The sequence below is a fragment of the Podarcis gaigeae genome (genome assembly GCF_964106915.1).
Source record: "Podarcis gaigeae genome assembly, chromosome: 4".
Taxonomy (NCBI): Eukaryota; Metazoa; Chordata; class Lepidosauria; order Squamata; family Lacertidae; genus Podarcis; species Podarcis gaigeae.
Window position 1 is genome coordinate 79,204,565 of NC_139677.1, and position 23,411 is coordinate 79,227,975.

The following is a 23,411-nucleotide window of genomic DNA, read 5'->3' on the forward strand; positions in this document are numbered from 1 at the left end:
AATGTATTATTATATTCCTATTCTGCTTTGTGAACAGATTAAGAAAGACTCATGTAGTGAATCTCATTTATGCATCAATAACTTCTATTGAGCTGACTGAATACAGATTTAGATCTGGTCCCTAACCATTATTACCATGCATGACATCTATGTTACTTACTCCTTTATCATCAAAACTTTATTTGATGAGGACTGTAACTGCATCAAGCAAGGTGCTTATCTCCCTCAAACAAATGAATAGGCAAAAGGAAGGAAGAACGACTAGCTAGCAGTAAATGTAACACATTTTTGTTTTTAAAGGTATCCACAGAAAATCCAGAATCCATGTCAAGCTAGTTAGCTTAATGTGTATGGGTAAACTGGTGGAAAGCATGAATGAAGGAAAATATCAATCATATAGAAAAACAAGTCTTGCATAAGATGAAAGAACATGGTTTCTGCATATACAAGTCCCATCTCTCTCTGTTCTTTGAGAATGTTAAGCATGTGGATAGGAGTGTATACTAGAGATGGATGGTTTAGCCTATTTCATGTGTTTATTCATAAATTTGTTCAGTCCAATTTCTGCATTAATCTGTGGATTTTTAAAAATTAAATAGCTATATGAAAATGCATATATACATACATATTTTGTCTCAATGCACTCGTTTCCAAATGTATTTGATCCTAAAATACCATACATACTTTTAAATTGATGTTGGTGTCTTCATTCAAAAACTGTATCATTAAATTTAGAGGTATAAAATCTGAAGAATTACATTCTGATCTGTATATAATTCTAAGAGGTGCAAACTAGGTTAGTTCACTTAAATATACAAACCAAGCAAAATTATCCTCCATCCCTAATGTTTACTTGGATTTTCAAAAAGCTTTCAACAAAGTCCCTCTCCAAGGCACTTAAGTAAATGTAGCAGTCATGGAATAAAAGGGCAGGTCTTCTTAGACATCAGTAATTGGTTAAAGAACAGTAAGCAAAGATTTAAGATGCAATGGACAATTCTCACAGTGAAGGGATGTAGGAAGAAGTGTGGACCCCAAGGACCAGCGTTTTTAACTCGTTTGTAAGTGGCGTAGAGGAGGCAGTGTCAACCTTTTTGGGCCCATGGGCCCATTTCAAAACCAGATAAATTATTGTGGCCACTACAACCTATTATATCGCCTACAAAATAATGCATCTTTCAAGGTTATTTTCAGCAGCGGAGGGGACTGTTGGGCACCAGGAAACAACCCCTGTCCTAGAGCTAGGATGAGCAAGAGGGCAATTCAGTATAAGTGTAAATTGATGCACAATGGTGCAAAAAATCCTAATTTCACATATACTGTACACTGATTGATTCTGAGCTGATGGTGATTGGTCAGGAAAAGATTATGAACAGCTCAATGAAAACACTGTGAATGACAACTGTGGAAATGGCAAATTCCATAATAGGGATGAATTAAGAGAGGGATTGAAAAGTTGCTAATATCACAATATCTGTATAAAAATATTTAATGCAACATATTTGCAATACTGTGAACAATTTTGTTTGCCAGATCTCAGAAAGGATATTACAGAACTGAAAATGGCAACCAATTCTGATGAGAGGAATGAAGCAACTCCTTTATACAGAAACTGCTGGGCCTTTTTAGTTTGTGGGGGGTGAACCAGACAAGAAAGGAGTAAAAATTATGCATGATGTGCAGAAAGCGAATAGAGAGATCATTGATAGGGTCATCCAATGGGCGATTCTGGACAGAAAAAGTAAGTACTTCTTAACACAGAACTTAATAAATGTATTAAATTTGCTATGGCAATGGCCATCAACTTAGATGGTTTTAAAGGGGTACTGGACAAATTCATGGAGGATTAAGTCTTCAATGGCTGCTAGCAACAATAGCCATATACTGCCTCCAGGGCTGGAGTCACTATGCCTCTGAATGCCAGTTGCTGGGAAGCAACTATGGGAGAGGGCTATTGTCTTAAGCTCTTCAGCTATGCGCTTCCAACAGAAACATGGTTGGTCACTCTGGGAACAGAATGCTGGATGAGATGGGCCTCTGGTCTACTCCAACAGGGCTCTTATGCCTGTATGGCTAAGGCAACGCAGTGGGTTCAATGAAAGATGACCCAAGATGTCTCTGTTCATTTATTTAGGCAAGGGAAAACTCGAAAATGAAATGGATGCTCCTAAGTGAGTTCTTATATCTCAAAGCAGGTGGAAAGGAGACAAAAAAATAGAAAAATATTGATAAAGGGAAATCTACAATAATACTAGGCTACCAAATGGGATTGCTATCAGGATTCTTGAGCTAATTTATGTGAATTTTTTTGAGCACTCTAAGTGCTATATAAATGCTAGATATTATCATTAAAGTATTTATAGCATACTATCTTAAGAAAGTTAATGTCATTGCATAATGATCCACTATTATGGTAGGTTATTCTAACATCTAAAATTCATTAAATGGGATTTATGGCTCTACATAGTACTGAATTATTACTGTAATAAATCCCATGCTACAGACTAACAAATTAATCATACTGAGTCATTTTCAAAGTGAAATGTATCTGGTCTGCATGGTTTTGCCTGGCCCAGGCCTAAGCATGACTTACTAACCATATATTTATAGAATATGATACAAAATAAATACCAACATGTTTGCACATTTTTCGTGTGTGTGTGTGTTCCTTCGGCTCCTACCTAAGGCTCAATGGACATTCAGCTGAATTTCATTCCACCTGAGAAAATTTACCTGTGGCAAGATTTGTATTATTTTTGGGTGCTGTGATGTTGACAACCATGCTGCTGTATGTTAACAGTAAATCCTTGTATATCATTTTATATTTCAAGCCAGCATGCATTAATTAGTTTCAAGTGCTAGTGAGACCCACCTCTCATTAAGTCATGTAGAAAGGTTTTGAATCGTGGGCCTAATTTTAAAGATCAGTTCTCATGCATTCCAGTTCAAGGTGCTAAAAAAGGGAAGATGCCGCAATTTAATCATAACACCACCTAGGTGACATCTGTACTAGGCAGGATACTACTGTTATTTTGCTGTCTAGTTGCTGTTGCTAAGAATGACGAAGTAGCGAAATTACATTTTCCCATTATTATTTCCAGACACACACTGGCAATGGTTTGTTGACTCTAATAAAGCTTCAGACAAAGCTGTCAGCAGAGGAAATGGCAGAAGGAGAGCAAAGAACAACCACCACCACAATAAATAAATTTGAAGTCTGGGTGATAGGTTGTGCATTTTTCGATAAAATTTAATGTGAGTTTTTCAGAATCTATCATACAGCCACAGCTAAATTCCAGATAGATAAGTGTATTCTATCAAGTCACGGTGCTCAAGAAGTTGACAAACATAAGCATATTATGAAGGATTAAAGAGACAAAAGACTTACCTGCTATAGTATTGAGAAACATCAAATACTCAAAGTTTGAAATCTCCCTTCGTTGCCAACGCTGAGTCATATTGGAAGATTTATACAGTTGACGGGGAGTGGCCAGAGAAATTCGTCTAGGAATTAAATTTAAAGAACACATTCTAATAGTTGTTTCTATATTGCAAACTTATTAGCATTTTATAACTCATAATTATGTACTCTTTTTCACACCGTTGTTGAAAAAGACTTAGTTGTTATTAGAACATATAGAATACATGCTAACCAGAACACTAGATGTAAACACTGGGTTCACAATCCAATATAATTATAGTAGTACTTTCATGAATCTTTTAAAATTTAATTGAACTTGCATGAGAGTAGCTGTGCAGAACTGCAATCAGACAATGGACTGGATGAGAGCCAACAAACTGAAGCTCAATCCAGGTAAAACTGAGGCACTGCTAGTGGGTGGTTCCCTACACTAGTTTACCTGCTTTTGATGGGGTTATACTCCATTTGAAGGAGTGGGTATGTGGTTTTGGGGATAATTCTGGATCCATTGCTGTCACTTGGGGCTCAGGTAGCCTCAGTGGTATAGAATGCCTTCCATCAGCTGCACCCCTATCTGGACCAGGATAGCCTGTGCCGTCTGTGCTCTGGTAATTCTAGGCTAGATTATTGCAAAATGCTATAGGGACGCGGGTGGCGCTGTGGGTTAAACCACAGAGCCTAGGACTTGCTGATCAGAAGGTCGGCCGTTTGAATCCCCACAACGGGGTGAGCTCCCATTGCTCGGTCCCTGCTCCTGCCAACCTAGCAGTTTGAAAGCACCTCAAAGTGCAAGTAGATAAATAGGTACCGCTCCGGCGGGAAGGTAAACAGCATTTCCGTGCGCTGCTCTGGTTAGCCAGAAGCGGCTTACGCATGCTGGCCACATGACCCGGAAGCTGTACGCCGGCTCCCTCGGCCAATAAAGCGAGATGAGCACCGCAACCCCAGAGTCGGCCACGACTGGACCTAATGGTCAGGGGTCCCTTTACCTTTACTTATATGTTGGGTTGCCTGTCAAGATGGTTCAGAAACTTGAGTTGTTGCAGCCAGCTAGCTCACGGGGGCAAGATGTTTTGAGCATATTTCACCGATCCTGGCCCAACTGCATTGGCTGCCCATTAGTTACTCCACACAATTCAAAGGGCTGGTATTAAATGCCTCAGGATCACAATACTTCAGAAACCACCTTTCTCCATATGAACCTACTTGGATCATCGTCTGAGGCCTTTCTTGGTGTGCCTCCTTTAAGAAAGGTCTGGATTGTGACAACACGAGAATGGGTCTTTTCTGTGAGAACTTCCTACTTGTGGAATGCTCTCTGCAGGGAAGCTTGCCTGGCACATTCATATATTTAGGCGCCAGGAGAAAACATTTCTCTTTTACCAGGCCTTTGGCTGTATGGCCTTTAAATTGTTTTTTTTTGGGGGGGGAAGGTTACTGGTTTTTATTGTTCTTGTTTTTATTGTGTATTTTGTGTTCTCATTTTCTATTTTTATATTGTGATCTTCGGATGAAGAGTGGTATACAAATTTAAATAAATAGTCGTAGTAGTTCCTGTTTAAAATCTCATTTGTACCATGAATTCACTCAGTGGTCTTAAGCAAGCCCCTCTCTTTCAGCTTTATTGGTCTCATCTGCTGGATGGGAATCATATTAACTAACCTTATAGACTTATTACAAGGACTGTTATATATTTGGTGTAAAAGAACTATACCCGCAGAAATCATAAATGCAATATAATTAACTTTGTATGATACAGAATGGTGGAGTAGAACAATTTGTTCCACTCATATTTTGGAAATGTTGGAATATTTTATTTCACTCACAGTATTAGTACAATCTACTTATTTTTAGGCATTACTTGGATCCTTTAAGGGCTTTTATTTTTGGATGCTACCTTCTGATTTGACAGAATATGATGCAAAACAAATCTCTTCTGATAGCTTCCTACTGGTAAGATAGCTGAAGAAATTCATGGAGTGTGAATTACTGTGTCAGAGTTAAATAAATTATGCACAGTAAATTGGTTCCATGCCCTTATGTTTCAAATAAGGTAGGAAGGACACACTACTGTGGTGTTTTCTAAATCTGCCCAGCTTTGATCAAGTCACATTACCTTTTGGATATACTACCGCAAATGTGTATATGGAAATGTTACTTTTGTTTATTGGAAAACAGCAACATCTCAACAGACCCAGGAAGCAATATTCCCTAAGCACTTGTGTGTCAGCATGACTAGCAAGCATTTCGGTAGGAGATGGGAGAGCGTTGGTTGGTGAACTGTGTTGAGGCTGGGGGTTAACAAAATCTTCTAAATAATCAGTATCCCTGCCATCGTAAGCATCTTTATCATGTTTATGACATTTTAAACATAAGTAAAATCCTTACATACATTTTCTGTGCTGTTAGCATTAAACGCCGGTGAACAGGCATCCCTTCATAAAAATCTAATTTCTACACAAAGGGATAGAGAGTCTCTGACTTGTAACAGTAGAGTAGGCAACATTTTTTAAATTTCAAAACAGTGAAAGATCCACACACTATTTAAACAATAATTTTCCTGTAAGTGGAACAGACTAAAATACAATGATGGTGAAGGTGGAATTTTATAATTATACTTTAAAAAGAATGTATATTATAAGTAATTTAGGCTGCAATTGTAAGCATACTTTCCTGTGAGTCGCCAATGAAGTCGGTGGGACGGAATAAACATTTATAGAATTGCACTGTTAAAAACTAATCTGTTAATTCCATCTTGATGACGATTCCAGAACACCTGGCAGTAACCTGTTTAACAATTATGATTCCTGTCTGAACAGGAAGCGATCTGAGAGTGAATGGAGATGACACCCACAAATGATTTTACTTGAAAGTAATGCAATGTTTCCGTGACTATGATCACTGACGCATGATAGATGCTCCACATAATCGAGCTTTCATGCATTATCATCACATGACAATCTTGTGTGAATCTACTCTGAAGTTACCACAAAAGAAAACAGGACATAAGATATATCATGATACCTAGCTTGTGGCAAGCCATAGCTGGTTCCTACTCCAACACGAGGTAAGCTGTACACAACCTTTTTGACTGTTGCTTGGTCAGGAAAATTGAACATTACGGAAGCTGTTGGACAAGCAGAATTGAGATGTTAGGAACTAATGTGCAAACAGATGTTTCTGTGTACAACACCTCATGATATCTCACAAAAAAATTACATTTATTTATAAGTAAAAGTATTACTATACAGCCCACTCACATACAATATCAAGGTGCCGCAATAAATAAAATATAATAAAATGATGCAAAATAGTCACAAGAATGACTTGCTCATAATCATAATCATAATCATAATCATAAGCAACTGAATAGGTCTGTTGGCATACAGAGTCTTCAAGAGACGTCTAAAGATTAAAGAGCCTGGTGTTATTCAAATAAATAAATAAATAAATAAATAAATAAATAAATAAATAAATGCATATTTTAATAAATCTATATGATAATGTATATTTATTTATTAAACTATTTTTAGTCCAGCTAAAAATCTCAGGGTGCAAGTAATATTTTACACATAGTATAAAATAACAGTTACACTGCTATACGTAAGATCACAACCAATCAGCAAATCTCATCAAACTGGGAGGCCCAATATCAACTACAGTTTGCATGACCCAAAGTCCTGCATAAACAGGCAGCTCTTAACTTGGTGACAAAACAAGACCACTGATGGTGTCAGCTGAATTTCTGAGGGGAGAGTGCTATGCAGCTGGGACTCCACAGCCATGAAGCCATCTCTTTCATCTCCATATTGATATATAGTTACCAAAGAAGGGAGGTGAGAAAAGGTCATTGGCTGTAACTTTATCCTTCTATGAAACCAAGGCACTTTAAAGGACCCTTCTCAGATTCCTACATAGAAAGGTAGGCAGATCTATACTGTGGATCAAGGTCCTATCTTGCAGAAAACCATACTCCGGAAGAAAGGTGCACATTCACCTGATCAGTCTGTAGCACATTGGACAGAATGCTCATTGGTTACTTTAAAAATTAACCAGAACTGCTGTTTGTTCATACCAATTACACTGCTTTAATATTGTGGTGATTAACACTGCTTTTTACATCTAAAATACATACTTGGATCCTTTGAAAAGTGACACTTGTTTTACATAATTGCTAATTTGGGCGTAAAAGTTAATTCCTGAAGTGTTATTTCCTGGTATACATATACACCACCCATTCTATAACACAATGGACAGACAATTTTCTCCTCCGATTTATAACTGATAGTCTCCATATTTTGGACTCAGTTGTGGGGGAACACAATATCAGCTTTGTATTACACAAGAACATTCCAGTAATTTCAGTGATGTTTGCAGGTCATTTCCTGGAGAATTCACTGTGCTCAAATGAATGGTTAATTGTTATGTTTACTTTTTTTTGCAATACACAGATTTTATGCTATCAACAAATTCATCAGATGGCAAAGTTACACTCTCAGCTGCTTAAGATTCATTATATTTTGAAGTCTAATAATTTTAAAGCATTACGTTGTTGTTTAAATAATATAGTGTGAGAACATAAGAAGGACGTGCTGGATCAGGCCAATGGACCATCTAGTCTAGCACCCTGTTCTCACATTGGTCAATTAGACACCTATGGGAAACCCAAAAGCCATTACCTGAGAGGAACAGCACTCTACCCACTTGCAGGTATCAGTATCTGGTATTCAGGGGCATACTGCCTCTGACAGCAGAGTAGAACATAGCCATTGTTCTACTCATAGCTGTTGATAAAGCATTTCATGTGGCCTATCAGAGATATATCAGGTAGGATCCAAATTTCACCTTCTATGGATGGAAAAGCTCTTTCCCATAGCCACCATTGCTAACAAATAAAAACAAAATTACTTTGATAACCTGAAGTCAATCACATTTGTTGTTAATATTTTGTTCATGAACTGCACCAAATATTTGATCTGAAAACTGAGTAAAATTCAGAATATGAACCATCCCACTACAGCAGCTGGGGCTCAATGAAGCCTCCTCTTTCCCACTGTCCCATGCATTGGCATGTATGGATCATTACTTCTGCCTGGAAGCAAAAAGTGAGAAACTAAATATCACTTCTAGATGCACATTTTCAGATCTGGTAGGTTTTGTTAGCTTTTAAACAGATGTACAAAAGGGACGGAGGTGGCGCTGTGGGTTAAAGCCTCAGCACCTAGGACTTGCCGATCGAAAGGTCGGCGGTTCGAATCCCTGCGGCGGGGTGCGCTCCCGCTGCTCGGTCCCAGCGCCTGCCAACCTAGCAGTTCGAAAGCACCTCCGGGTGCAAGTAGATAAATAGGGACCGCTTACCAGCGGGAAGGTAAACGGCGTTTCCGTGTGCGGCTCTGGCTCGCCAGAGCAGCGATGTCACGCTGGCCACGTGACCCGGAAGTGTCTCCGGACAGCGCTGGCCCCTGGCCTCTTGAGTGAGATGGGCGCACAACCCCAGAGTCTGTCAAGACTGGCCCGTATGGGCAGGGGTACCTTTACCTTTACCTTTTTACAAATACTTTATTCAAAATATGCAGTGAACATACTTCTGTTTGCCATGAACACCTCCAAGGCTGTATTCTGAAGAAGGTAACGTCTTGAGAAAACAGCTCGAATTTCGCTGAACATCCATTTTCCATGAAGGCCTTCTGTATAAGCAAGAACCTACAAAATAAAAAGAACAATTTTTGACTTGTGATTTCGGTGCTACTAATAAAAACCGACTTATGCTTAAGTATTATTTTTTTCCTGTATCTTGAAGAATTCTTTTTATGTGATATGATGCCATTCCCCCCTGTTTGCTGGGCAATGTCACACTTTAAAAAGATCACCTCCTGCCAAATCTGGCGACCCTATGAATCATCAACCACCTATTCTAAGGGAACTGAGATGAAAGAAAACCCCTGAGAAAATCCTGTTACTGAAGGAAATGTTGGTCAAATGAAAGCAAAGGGAAGTTCAGAGAAAGCAAAATTGTCTCAAGTTATTTGTCAGTGAAGTAACCAACCAGAATTTTTTTATTGGGTTCCAGTCCTCCAACAGGTATCATACCTCTATTAATGAGAAACCAGACAAGAGGAAAATACAAAAATGCAACATGTGGACAAATATTTCAGTTTTGCACTTTGACAATGACAATGGCAATAGCAGGAAGTTTTTATCATAGCAACATGCTGGTTTTTAAGGTGACCACAAGCTAGAAGCAGATACCTGAAAGCAATTTTTTTTGTTACTACCAAAAGACTTGACAATAGTATTATCATCACCTTTTAAGCTTCTTTTTTAGCCTTCCACTTTTGGGAACTGATTAATGACCTGATTTGATTTCTAAGGCTGCAATTATAAGTACGGTATATCACCTAGGAAGTGAATGTCAATGACCTCTGTGGAACTTACTTCGGAGTAAATATACTTCACATTTGGATTAAATGTATGGCTGTCCACATCTAATGAATATTTGGATAGAGTTACATTCTTATTTATAGTCTAAAGTCTGTTTTAGAAAGCAAACTTCCATGATTTATTTATTTATTTATTTATGGATGGTTCTCTGTCATGGAATGAATTACAGTAATAATTCTAGTTGGCTAAAAGCAAAGAAAAAAGGTGCACAGCTTAGGTTTAAAGAACAGCAGGACTACAAGGACACCTTATTTGAGTCGGTGCATAGGTACAATCCCATCAGTTATTGCTCATATACGATAGCTATCCGTGAATCATGTTGTAGAACATGCCTTGTACTAAAGACTCCAAGTAATTAAGAATTTGCTAGGTGTATTTTAATGAATAATTATATTCACTATTTGATCAATGCAGCTTACTCCAGAACGAACTTTACCAGCTAAACATCAAATCAGTAGATCATGCAAGGCCTTTGTCTATCAGATTAAGGAGCTTTTTAGCATCAAATGTCTTCTTCTGTGTACATAATTACACACGTATCAAGTCACCTTACAATATACCTTGATAGACATTTAGTTTCCTTTGATATATGATACTAAATACCATAAACCTTTATGCAAAATGTGAGGTAATCTAAAACAATAACTCCTTGATTTATACCAGTTTCTGTATAGGGTATTTTTTGTTAATGCTAAGCATTCAATGTCCTAGAAGAAATTAGAGACATCAGTGGATTTAAGATGCTAAAAATGTATATCTAGGATCATATGATGTTCTGTATGTCACAGAAGCTGCAGCCAGATACCAAAATTTGGAGTTATGCTAGAATTGGACCTTTCTTAACATGTAATGTTGTCCACACAGGTTAATGAAACATATTTAAAATCTGTGGAGAAATAAACTAGAAATATTAATAATAAAGAAACCTTAGAAAACAAACAATGAAAAATCCTGAGAATACAAACAGGGACATATATTCTCTCTCTCTCTCTCTATGAAACTGTGTGAAATACCTATTTTTCTGTCATAAAGGGAAACATTCACATGAAAGGAAAACAAGTAGGTAGAATGTGACAGTATGCATAAATATACATGGGCAAACCATATACATTTCTTTAAGTCAGGGAAACAATATATATTTATGTTTCTTTATGCAAGGGAAAAGGTTTAGCTTGGAGGTAAAATCATACATTACACAGCAGCTCAGGATCTGATTGTCTTACTTGGGGTCTGGATGAAATTCCCCATAGGTCAGATTTATAGGGACTCTTGCTTTTGTTTTCTGCTCTCTCCAGCATGCTATGTCAGTATTCAGCCCATGGACTGTTTTCTTCACATAGTCATATTTGGAGAAGATATTGTAGGTCACCAAGTTCAAATTTCTGCTTGATGCAAGAAATCCAGCCTTTGGTTGAATGACAAAGGAGAGCCTATTTCTCCCCATGCTAATTAATTGCATAGTTAAACTCATCTTACTGCTCTAAAATTTTCTCTAATGCTGAATCAAAATCTACTCTCCTGTAAGTTCATTACATCTACTCCTCTGGGGCAGCATAGGACAAGACTTCTTCCACTTAAGAAACCTTCACATCTTTGAAGACTGCTATTATATTTCTCCAGTCCTTGGTCTTCTCCAACTGGCTAAACACACCCAGTTCCTTTAACCTTTCCTCATTGGGCTCCCCCCTGTTAAGCCTACCCTAAAGCGGATAGTCTCGTGCAGTCTCTGCAGAAGACTCCCAAGAAGACACTCCTACTGGTGCAATGATCAAGTAAGTAATCTGGGAGTATTCCTTGATTCAACCATGCCACTGGATGCCCAACTAGCCTCAGTGGCAAGAAGTGTCTTTTTCCAGCCAAGGCTGGAACATGCCCAGTCATGCCCAGGCTGAAACCCATGGAGAAGGCTGCTGCTTAATTTGAGCGCAAATAGCACCTTCATTTTAGTGGTAATTTTTATTGTACTGCTATTGTTGTTGGAATATAATTTTATTCTCCAGAATGCTGCCACAAGAGGGCAGAGCAAACTTCAAAACTCAGTAACTGAAGGAGGAGCCAAAAACATACCCCAATGAATTATAACCTTATACTAATTTACACAGTTTATGTGCATGTGCTTGTCTTCATGCACGCAGACATCCCAACCCAGGTGCTAAGCTATAACAGTTCTGTAGCCAAAAGAAGGTGACAGAAAATGTGATGGAGGTATCAGCATGCTTGGGGGAGCTCCAAAGTTTGCAGAAGAAGGGGAAAAATCTAATAGACTATCAGCTGCTCCCAAGATGCGGCACAGGAGGATTGAGAATGCTGAAAGGTTGGGTGGGGAGAAACTGAAAATCGCGGGATAGGGAAAATACAGTGGAAAGTCTTCGGTGGTTTGAATCCCCACGATAGGGTGAGCTCCCATTGTTCGGTTCCAGCTCCTGCCTAGCAGTTTGAAAGCATGTCAAAGTGCAAGTAGATAAATAGGTACCACCCTGGTGGGAAAGTAAACAGCATTTCCATGCGCTGGTTCACCAGAAGTGGCTTAATCATGCTGGCCACATGAACAGGAAGCTGTCTGCAGTCAAACGCCAGCTCCCTTGGCCTATAGAGCGAGATGAGCACGCAACCCCAGAATCATCCACGACTGGACCTAACGGTCAGGGGTACCTTTACCTTTTAACATTAAACAACACAACACCGTTGTTAAATAACATATTGCCCTTGTTTGCCATTCTAAATCTTTCGAGGGCTAAGGTGATCTACCAATGTGAATAAGTGGTATAGTAGGTCTTTTTTCATTTGTACTTGCATTTGAGTATCCCATCACACAGACACAGAAAAAACAGAGTGCCATCCTAGCCCGAGTGCCTTGTTTCCCATTTTCCTCTACTGTGGCTTCTGACATACTTGTATGCTCTCCATAACTTGAGCTTACGACTGAGCATGCTAGAAGTAGGTTGAAAGTTAAGATCCAAGAATTGAAGCAGCCACATTCGGAGTCCTTTGGGTCTTCTCTCGCGGCCATAATTAATACTAGTAATGGAATCATTTCGCCCAAGGCAATGAAATAAAAACTGTTTCTAGAACTATAAGTGAATCCTTCCAATGTTTGTGATCTGTTAAAGAGCTTGCATTCCCTCCTCTCCGCCTATTATTAGCCAGCATCCGTCTCACTGCTGATTGCCATTCCCCTGTGGCTATTTTCTGGCCGTACCCTGTTGGCAAACATATCCTCAAATAAGCTAGTATGCACATACCCACAGGGTGGGGGAGGGGGATGTGCAAGTCCCAAGCTAAAAATAATTGTAATGTCTAATCTTTAACTTTTTAGCATCAGGCTAGGTTGCTTTCACAGCAGCCTTCTAGAGAAAATCCAACACACGCCAGATGACAATTGCAAACTAATCCCTTTCCTGCTTTCGATTTCTTTTTATGAACTGCAAAAGCAAGGTCCAAGAGACAGCCTCTGATGCATCTCAAGTCCAGTACATGCCTTTCAAACCTAATCAAGAGGGTGTAAAAATGTATATGGAAAGATGAAAGTGTCTTTGCCTTTGTAACATATGGCAAAAAAGCAGGAAAAGGCTGAAAGAGATGTTCCATAGGGGAAGGTTAAGTCTGATGCTAATGCTTATTTAAAATGGTGACAGTCTGGAGTAGTGAAGCCTTGCTGGGCTGCTTTAATTTCTCTCTGGAATAGCTTTCTCCCAACCTTCTGCAGCACATCAAAGTCTCTGGAGCTCAATTAAAATTGGATTATATTGAAATGCTCTGTCTATGGGACTGTGTGCTCACTAACACTTTTCTTTCGGTAATACTGCAGATGACAGTTGCCCATCCCAATTTAAACAGTTGTCATAGAGACCACAAACTAAAGCAGCAGTAACTAACAATACAAAGGAAAGGTAAGTGCTCGGATTTCTATGAATGAAGGGGTTGGCTTTCAGCTGCACTGGATATACCACAAGCCGTTAAATGCAGCTAACATAAAAGGCTGTAATATGCCAAGCAGCTTGGCAGAGAGAAGCAAAGTAAACGATTCAAGTAAAGAATTTCATTTGTGCCTAGATAGCAACCCTGTAATTAGACAAGCATTTTGTACGTGGCTATTCTTCCACTACTTAAAATATCCAAAATTAATAGACTCTCTCTAAGGATCAGTACTGAAGGTGGGATATAGACAATAGCCAGCAGTCAGTAAATTGAAGAAGTTAATAATTACTTTCTAATTACCAGTTTAACATAATTGGAGTAATTACTAGGCACAGTAAGGGATTATTCTGTTATTTAATAAAAACAGAAAACTTTGTTTCCATGTGAATATGTAAAATGGGGAGCACCTTCATGCAATTCCATGAAAATTGAAATATAAATAGAGGTTAGACTTCTTTGTATCATTTTATTAGTAAGATGTCCACTGAGAAAACAGAGGCTTATTTTATATGAGATTATATCCTGAGCTATTCCACAGACTCAAGTCAGATAATCATGTTATTCAACACAATTTTCATGATGTACAATGTAAATATGAAACATTTTAAAATAACCCATCTAAATGGGTATGTGATCAGACCTAAATAGCTTTTAATTTAAAATCTTGTTTAATGTTATTACATTGCTTCAAAGATTGTCGACTTTTTATAAAATCCCTGTTCTGGCACTTTTCAAAAAAGCAAAATACTGTTATGAAGACAGCTTATATTTCTGGCAGCCATGCAGAGCAATACATTTGACAGCATAGATTGCAAGTAATGATATCATGTTCTCATGTAAATGGCATGTTTCTGGCACCATAAAAACTCACGACTTTTCTTGTAATTGGCTTACTCAGAGTCCCAAGGTTTTCTTCCCCTTGTCATTGTGCTGATCACCATGGAAATGAACAATTACTGTTAGTTTACTGTATGGCTCTATTTTTCTTTAAAGCCCTGGGTAAGCATGCTCCGTGCTCTCTTGGGGGAGACTGTGTTAGGATTTTGAAGCAGCAACAAGGCAGAGAGCACAAAGTGCAGGCCAAAGGGGAGGGAAGCAAAAATGTGTCTGAAAATCTAAAAAGTGCACAGATCAAAATTTGTCAAAACAAGGACTAGGTTTAAACCAACAAGAAAGGCCCCTACAGCTTGAGCCTTGACAAAGCATGGCCTATTTTATTTATTTTATTTTATTTTAAGCCCAGCTGTAGAAAACACCATCTAATGAACCTGTCTGGGGCTGCTGTCCCCATCCTGTCAGGCATGTCAGGAAATGACAAGCACTGGGGACAGGCCGCCGCCAGTCATAGACAGGCCTGCCAGCTGGAGAGTTCAGCCCCAATCTAATCACACCACCAGAAAATAACTTTTCATGCTTTCAGTCTGAAAAGATGGGCTCAAGAAAAGGGTGGGTGGGGGAAGACTGAAACAATGCCATTTGCTTCAACTGCATATTGTTCTCCAGACAGAAATTTTAAAAGAACTTATCAGCAAATGCATTCATGCTAATTAATATTAACAGAGCCTTGAGATGGCCACAGAGGCTGACCAATAACAGACCATATTTATCATACTGCTATATCTTGTCTATGGATTCTAAGCTAATGAAAATGGAAGCCCAGCATTTTCCATTGTATTTTAAAATTAGCTCTCTTGAAGAAAAAAAATAAGTACTGTTATCATTTATTGTGATGTCCCACACTGTTTTTACACGGTTGCTTTTTGAGTGCTTGGCACCTACAGATCCATTCATTACACTGAAGCAGAACACCTCCACCCTACTTTAGGGAAGCTTCCCTAGGGCAAGTGAAAGTGTTGGCTTGGGAAGAAAGAAAAACAATCTGTTTCTCGGAGGTCATTAACAATCCTAAAATGTGCAAGGCTACGTATGCAAAAATCAGTAACCTTCTTATTTTGAAGTAGTGCAACACAATAGGACACTAAAACATGTTCTGGTTTTGTTTTTTAAAAAAGCTTCCTAGGACAAAAGTCATAATGGCATATAATTGTTCTGCGCCAGAAAAAGCTGCTATCAAGTAGTGGCTTTACAAACACTTCTAATGTAGTTAAGAAAGTATGTTTCACGAATTTGGGGCCTATCCTATCCAATAGTCAAATAGTAAATGTTACAAGAATAACAATCACAGTGCTAAAGATATATAAGCTTCAACTGATTTTATCACAGCCCAAAGAGATGCATTGAGGGATCAGCTCTCCTAACTCCCCCCCTTTAAAGCAGCTATGGAAAGAGGGGGTTCAGATTCTGAATGCAGCAGAGGTGCTTGAAGAGAGAATGTTTAACCCTTCCCTTTATACCATTTCCCCAACTGAAATAGCTCTTCTCTCTGCAGGGCTGGGTGGAAAAAATCTGTTGGTATCCGTCTGTCTTGAGAGCCAATGGAGTGCACCTCCAACGGTGAAGTCAAACCGCTGCGTTAGCAATACCTAAGTGACTTCCCCAGGAAGCAAGCCTGGACACTGTATATGGAGATCCTGGGCTGCCCAGACAATGACCCCCATCTCAGCCTCACAGATGTGTTCCAAAGGAAAGCAGGTTGATAAGCCCCATCTGTCCCCTCTATAGCACATGCAGAAACCACTTTCTTGACCGTTGGACCCACTATTGGTCTCATCCATTCAATATGCCAGAGCATGCCTTTGTATGTAGGGAAAGTCCCCAACTCACCAAGGATTTAAGACTCATCAGCTGCCCTCACCTGGTTTAGCTAGCCAGTCAAAACCATTCCTGAGGTGTGGCTGCTGTCACATGCTGACAGCTTCTAGGAACCACAGGTGAGAGCGGAGTGCAGGGTGGGGACCTAAGGAGGATGAATTACCCCACAAGGAGCATGATGTGACCCCCACCAGAGGTACCACCCCACCCCTAATACCCTATATACTCCTCGTGTGGAGAAATACAGGTAAGATATTGGTACCTGCCTGCCCCCCCCCCCAGTAGAAATGAAAAATTAAGATTTAGAAATGGCTATTCCTTTCCACAGTAAGTGATAACTTCCAATTCAATGAACAAAAGCTATTTTGTTAAATATCTCACATAGTTTCACACCCTAAAATATCAGCATGAATAAATTATACATGTCGCATTCAATCAAAACCAATTTTCTCACAGGAACTTTACATCATTTATTGTATGCAATTATCCTCCAAGATCCAGTTACTAAAAGGGGGTGGCAACTGTGATATGTGCTTTATCAGCGGCTTTCATAACTATTGGCGGTCAGCAAAGGGATACACAGATTAAAGAATCCTAAATTCCTTTTTGGATTCACAAGGAAAACATGCTGTACTGGTCATTGTCTGATTCACATTCACACACACACACACACACACACACACACTCTTTCACTTGCCAGCCCGTTCCCTCTCTATTTTCTAATACCCTTTCTAGATCACCTTGAGCAGTCTTATATGTCTGGAAGTAAACCTAACTTCTTTTTCTACTGCCAAGTCACACTGAGAATACAGTATGGTTTTATTATTGTGTAGTCCTGTGTGCCTAATGACAGATGAAGGTATTCTGCTAGGAATAGAAACTTTTCAGAACAAGTGTAAACAAACTGTAAGGTATGCACATTCTGATATTTTAGAAGTTTGTAATTCTGCCAGATTTTCCTCATAGGAAGAGCAGCTTGCATCTAATTATTGCCCTGCCAACCTTCAGTACTTGGTTGAGCTTGAACCTCGCTCAACAAGCAGTTCAAATAAAATAAAAATAACTAAAATAAAGTGAAGTCCCACCTCACCAACCTTTAGCAGCTATTTGAGAATGTCAACAAGCATGTGGATAGGGTTGATCTGATAGACATTATATAGTTGGACTTTCAAAAACCTTCAGATAAAGTCTTCACTGAAGGCTGTTGAGCAAACTTAGCACTCATGCAATGAGAAAATTACAAGTCCTCCAATATTTTAGGAACACATATCAGGAAGTAGTGCACAACCAAAAGTAGGGGAGCAAGTGCTATTGTGCTCAGGTCCTGCTTGGGGGATGGGAGAGGAGGAATGCAGGGGACTGTTGTGACAGGATGGAGGAGAGAGCCGCCACTTGCTATTTGAGGGCATTTGGGTGAATGCCTCTGCTGAGGCTTCCTGGAGAAAGGAAAAGGATGGTGGAAACTTCCAGTTTCTTGTAGAAGCATCTTACGATCATGCACAAGAGCCAAAAGCTTTTCCAGGCTGGCTGATGTAATTGGAGATTGGAGAACCTCTGACAGATAAGGAGGCTGCTTCATTGGCTCTGTGAATGGCAAAGTCCAAGTGGCGTATTTAGCGCCTGTCAGCTGGGAGTCCCCATCCTGGGGAAAGTAAGTTCCTAGAGACTAAAGTGAAAACTGAAGAGTCCACATTTGGGATCTTTAATAAGATCATAAACTCGGTATCGAGAGAGTAGAATTGGTTAGAAATAGATGCTAGCTTCTTAACTTGGAGTGGCAAATCCCATTCAGCTTTGGATACATTCCTTAGCAGAGCTAGAACTGAAACAGCAGAGTTAGAAGTTTTAGGTTCAACTGGCACCACTCCTGCCCCAGCATGGATTTGCAGAAAATGTATCAAACAAGCTTTATTTCTCTTTTACTGTAACATAACCTTGATAATGAATAAACAGTAAATACTTTCTATAGGAAGGCTTTCTACACTTTCTCATATGACTTGTTGTGAAGGCTCCGATAGTCTGTCGTCTCCAGATTTGGTTACAAAGCAATGAGTTCATTTTATCATGCTAGCAGATTGTTGGATAAGGCTGACCTAGAGCTGTTTGAAACAGATGCCCTCAGAAGGTGGTGGACGCCCCTTCATGGGAGGTTTTGAAGCAGATGTGCAATGGCCATCTGCAATGGATGCTTTGAGATTCCTGCATTGCAGGGGTTAGACTAGATGACTCCCAACTATGATTCTAAGGCCTTTTTGAACCTGTTTTGGAAGTCTAGCTGCACATGTTGATCTGCCAAAATAGATCTAATTTCACCAAACTCACAGTGGGTTAAGATAGTTGAATTTAGGATTCATTGAATTCATGGAGACATTAGTAATCACTTCTCATTGATTTCAATGAAAACTAAGTTCAGCTAAGTCTGATACAAGTGAAGTATCTATTTAACTCTCCACCCGCAATAACCTATAGTAACAAGTGTGGAAAACAACCCAGTGACAGTGGTGTAGCGTGGGGGGTGCAGGGGGGGCCGGCCGCAACGGGCACAACATCTGGGGGTTAGGGTTAGGGGGCGCAAATCCACGGGTTAGGGGGCGCAAATTACGTGCCTTGCCCCGGGTGCTGACAACCCACGCTACGCCACTGCCCAGTGATACAGTTGATAATAAACTGAGCATGAGTAAGCAATGCACTCCCACTGCAAATAAGGCACCATAATAATGACTTACATTACTAGTTGTTCAATCTTATGCATGTTTACTTAAAATTAAGGCCCTTTGTATTCAATAGGGCTTACTCCCAGGTGTACGGGATTGCAATCTAAGGGTATTACAATTATTCCCACTCTACTCTGCATTGATAAAGCTGTTGCGGCAGTAATGTTTTCCATTCTGGTTATTGAAGTCCAAGACAGACATAGATAAACCGGAAGAAAGCAGACTAACAAAAATTATCAGAAGTCTGTCCTACTTAACTTGAATAAGAAGAAAAACTGAGTGAGAACTAGATATGGACTTCAAAGGGGGTCTTTTAAAACTTTTCTGATTGCTTTCTTGAAGGGTAGAGCTGAATTAAATTACAAAAAATGCAGGCTACTATTTTGATGCCATTGACATTATGTGGACACTGCAAAAACCTTTCATGCATAAGCAGCACAGATCCCAGTACTCTTAAAGAACTTATGTTATTGCCTACTTTGGGTACCCTAAAAAATTGTCTGCAAAAATAGACAGGACATTTGGAGGACTTTTGAACTCTTAGAATGGCAAAGAATATGGTGCAAAACCTTCCATGATACTTATTGATGATTGAAATAAAATCAGTGTTTATGATTATGACGGATCACTCTAGTCACTATAATTATTACTAACTGGCATTATGTTGAATGTAACATTTTTCCAGCAGCAACAAAAATAATGGGTGATAATATTCAGTTGTGGTGTCGTGCTTGTGCAATAAACTTCTACTTGTGGAAGTGGAACCTTCCCTTCTCATCCTCCCCTTGCAGTCTGCCATCTTTGCAGAATTGGGAAACCCTCCAGAACAGATGGAGGATAAAGGGGGATGCAGGGGAGAGAGTAGAAGTAATTCCACCACATCTACTGGTTAAACATTGTATCTTGCCCACTATCTCCGTAGGGATATGAATATATTTGTACATACAGTATGTGACTGTACTTCACTAAGGGTACATGAACTAGGAAGGCTATGTATGCATCAATCCCTGCTTGGCCAATCTTGGAAGATAATAGCAGTATGTTATCAAGAGGAGGTAATAACAGCAAAATGAATTTTGCATGAGCTTGTATTGTACAGACTGACACATGATGTAGCAACCTTGCTGAGACTAAGAAAGTCTCACGTGTGGTCAGTACTCAGCTGGGAAACTTCCTTAGAACCCTGTGCATACTGTCCAGAGTGAAAGCAAGGCTAGATAAGGGAAGAAAATGCACGTTTTTAGTTGTGTTCAATCATTTCCGAAAGGGATTCCACATATGAGAGTATTTCTATCGCAGGCCATTAACATATTTAGAAAGTTGCTCCATGGTACTTCAGAGCCTGTCTGTTGATATCACAGTGTTGATTGAAAATGACCATGGTTCCCTCGTTGGCCATAACCTAAAACAGCTAAGCATGTTTAAATCAACCAAAACCAATTATCTTGCGCATGCTTAGCTCACTGTTGGATTGTGACCTTTATTTGTTAGCTTGATGCCTATCTTGCTTTTGGATCGCAGGGATTGCATGATTCTCACTTTATCTGAGTTGTGATGGATTTGACCATTGGAAATGGCCTCAATGGGGTTCTTTTCACCAAATGGATAATAAAATCCATTAGGAGGGGGAAAAATAGAAACAAAGGAATATTAGTAACCACAAATGAATGGAAAATTTCTTTTATCTTTTCTTTGTGAGATGAATCACATATATGGAATAACCAGTTAAAATATTGTTTATATGTAAGCATATAGTTTTGTTGCGCACAGTATCTGTATTCAAACTTCTAATGTATTGAATTAGCTTTCATATTGCTGCCTTACAGTGGCATTATTCAATTCATTTCCTTCATCCAGAAGCAAAGAAAGCTCTGACCTCCTAACCCCAATTTTCACTTAAAGAAACAAATTTCTTTTTGCAAACAAATTCAATTTTTCTCCTGTCAACCTTTAGCCTTGCTTTAAAATATTAAGCTTTTCCCCATTATAGTAAGCAATCAGGTTTCCACTATACAAATTTAACATTAATCTCTACTTTATAATCTGGTGAGAATGTTACCTTCATTTTACTTAGTACTGCCAAAAAGAATAGAAGTAGGTATACCCTCGCAATCTTCAAGCACACAATGACACTCTAAGTGCAAAGCTATACTTTTAAATTTAATTGTTTTTTAACATTTTGCAAGGTAAAACAATCAGCTGGGTAGGGGATACAGCTCTGCTTAAAAGGGAGGAAACATGACACATGGAGAACAAAATCTGTTGATGAAATATAAATGTATTCCAAAACAAATGGTTCCACAAGGTCATAAAGCAGTTGTTTTGAGGCAGGGATACAGAGGCCATTTCCCCACCTTCAGTCACTACCACTTTTTATCATGAAAATGAGGTCCAGGTTGGAGGTTATGGGTGGGAGGCAACATAATGTCTTTTTTATTCCCCCCCCCCCAAGCAAAACTCTCCCAAGATAGTAATGGGATCGAAATCACTCTGTAGCAAAAGGGCAGAAATGGCAACATAACTATTTCTGTATTACTATGCCAAATTATACTGTATTCCTAACTCAATCTTGTTCTTCAGACATTGACTTCTTTTTTTAAAAAAAAAGAAGAAGTACATAACTACTTCTGATGTCAAACTCTTCTGCTTGCAGTATAAATATGTGGCTAACTTGAAAAAAGATAATTTATTTTTTAAAATATGCTTGCTGCAATCCAAGTTCCACGAACAACACTGTAGCTGCTCCAACTCCCTGAATTCCTTCAAGGTAAGGTAAAGGACCCCTGGACTTTTCTGAGCTGTTCCTAAAAGCCAGGGGACTCATCAGAGTAGCATAGGATGTGTCACGAGGAACTGCAGTTGTAAGAAGAAATCACAGAAGCCCTGATATTTCAAGGAATTTCTTAGGTGTTCACATAAGGGTCTGTGTATTCCACCTGTTATTATCAGTCATAATTAAGCACTGAAGTGACACAGAGATTTGGTTTAAACATAGTGTCAAACCAAGGTTTAATGCTGCAGTGACAAGTCCAGAAGAAGCCTCTCTGACTCATGAACTCAAGTGTAGTTAGTGACTTCCTTGTTTGCAGCAAACCATATCTGAATTGGCAGGATTACAAGCATTGGTAGGATTGACAGAAAACCTGTAGTTGAAATTTGGGCTATATATTGGTGAAGGATTCATAAGAATAGAATTATGAACGAGATGCAGAGGGGGAAATTATTATATTAATTTCCACAATGGGGGTAGGGAGGGAAGTCAAAAGGGATTATATGTTTATATATTTAATTCGTTTGTTTATGTAAAATAGGAAATGCAAAAATAAAATTTATTTTAAAAAATCTGAATTGGCAAAGGGTTTGGGGAAAACACCCTGATAAACCAGGATTGCAATCTAGGATCCTAGCCCCCTCCTCGGCCTGATCACAGTTAAGGTTTTTTTCCCACTTTTATTGAGATGAGGCTCATTAATCCATGAAGGGATTAATGTTTTGTGGCCTTAGCTATGAAGAAGTGTTTCTTTGAATTCCCATCACTAGGACTAATTGTATTGACTGTTTTTTCTGACAGAAATTCAATCAGTACAATTCTTCATTGGAATATAACGTGTCAGAAATTTCAGATTGGCCCACAAATTTTTGTTTATTAGAATTGTAGACAACTTCATAATGGACTAGATTAATTTTTGCTTTTTCTCATCTGTGAATAACAATAATGTATCTGGGTCAAGGTACATGCAGGAGGCAGGAGAACTACAAGTCCCAGAGCTCTTTCTTGCGCCTCTATGTTTTCTTGTCTGCAGGCTTCCTAGGAAGTACAGTGCCTCACAGGCCAGATATAGAAAGGCCTTTGCCAATCACCCCCCAAATAAGTACTTGAATACTTGATTAATGAGTCACTTGCCTTGAAATGGCATGCATATATATATATATGGAATTCAGTTCCAGTTAAGGTTTAAGGCAATTGAGAGCTCAATTGGTAGAGCACGAGACGCTTAATCTGAGTTGTGGGTTTGAGCAAAGTAAAGTTGAGTAAAGATTCTTGCATTGCAGGAGGCCGGACTAGATAACCCTCATGGTCCTTTCCAAATCTATGAGAGATTTTACATTCAACTAACTCTAGGGCACTCAGACGCGGGTGGCACTGTGGGTTAGACCACAGAACCTAGGGCTTGCCGATCAGAAGGTCAGTGGTTTGAATCCCC

General features: G+C 39.1%; 1 protein-coding gene across 5 annotated transcripts in view; it reads right to left on the minus strand.

Annotated features, from left to right (window-relative positions):
- Nucleotides 1-23,411, minus strand: part of NBEA (neurobeachin) — a 344,666-nt gene that overhangs the window by 79,500 nt on the left and 241,755 nt on the right. For all 5 annotated transcript variants that reach the window (XM_083735945.1, XM_083735946.1, XM_083735943.1 and 2 more), the window contains 3 exons: nucleotides 9,007-9,124; nucleotides 6,446-6,548; nucleotides 3,389-3,504 (listed from right to left, as the gene is read on the minus strand). In XM_083735945.1, coding sequence (XP_083592071.1) covers nucleotides 3,389-3,504; nucleotides 6,446-6,548; nucleotides 9,007-9,124 — 337 coding nt within the window. The remainder of the gene's footprint in view (nucleotides 1-3,388; nucleotides 3,505-6,445; nucleotides 6,549-9,006; nucleotides 9,125-23,411) is intronic.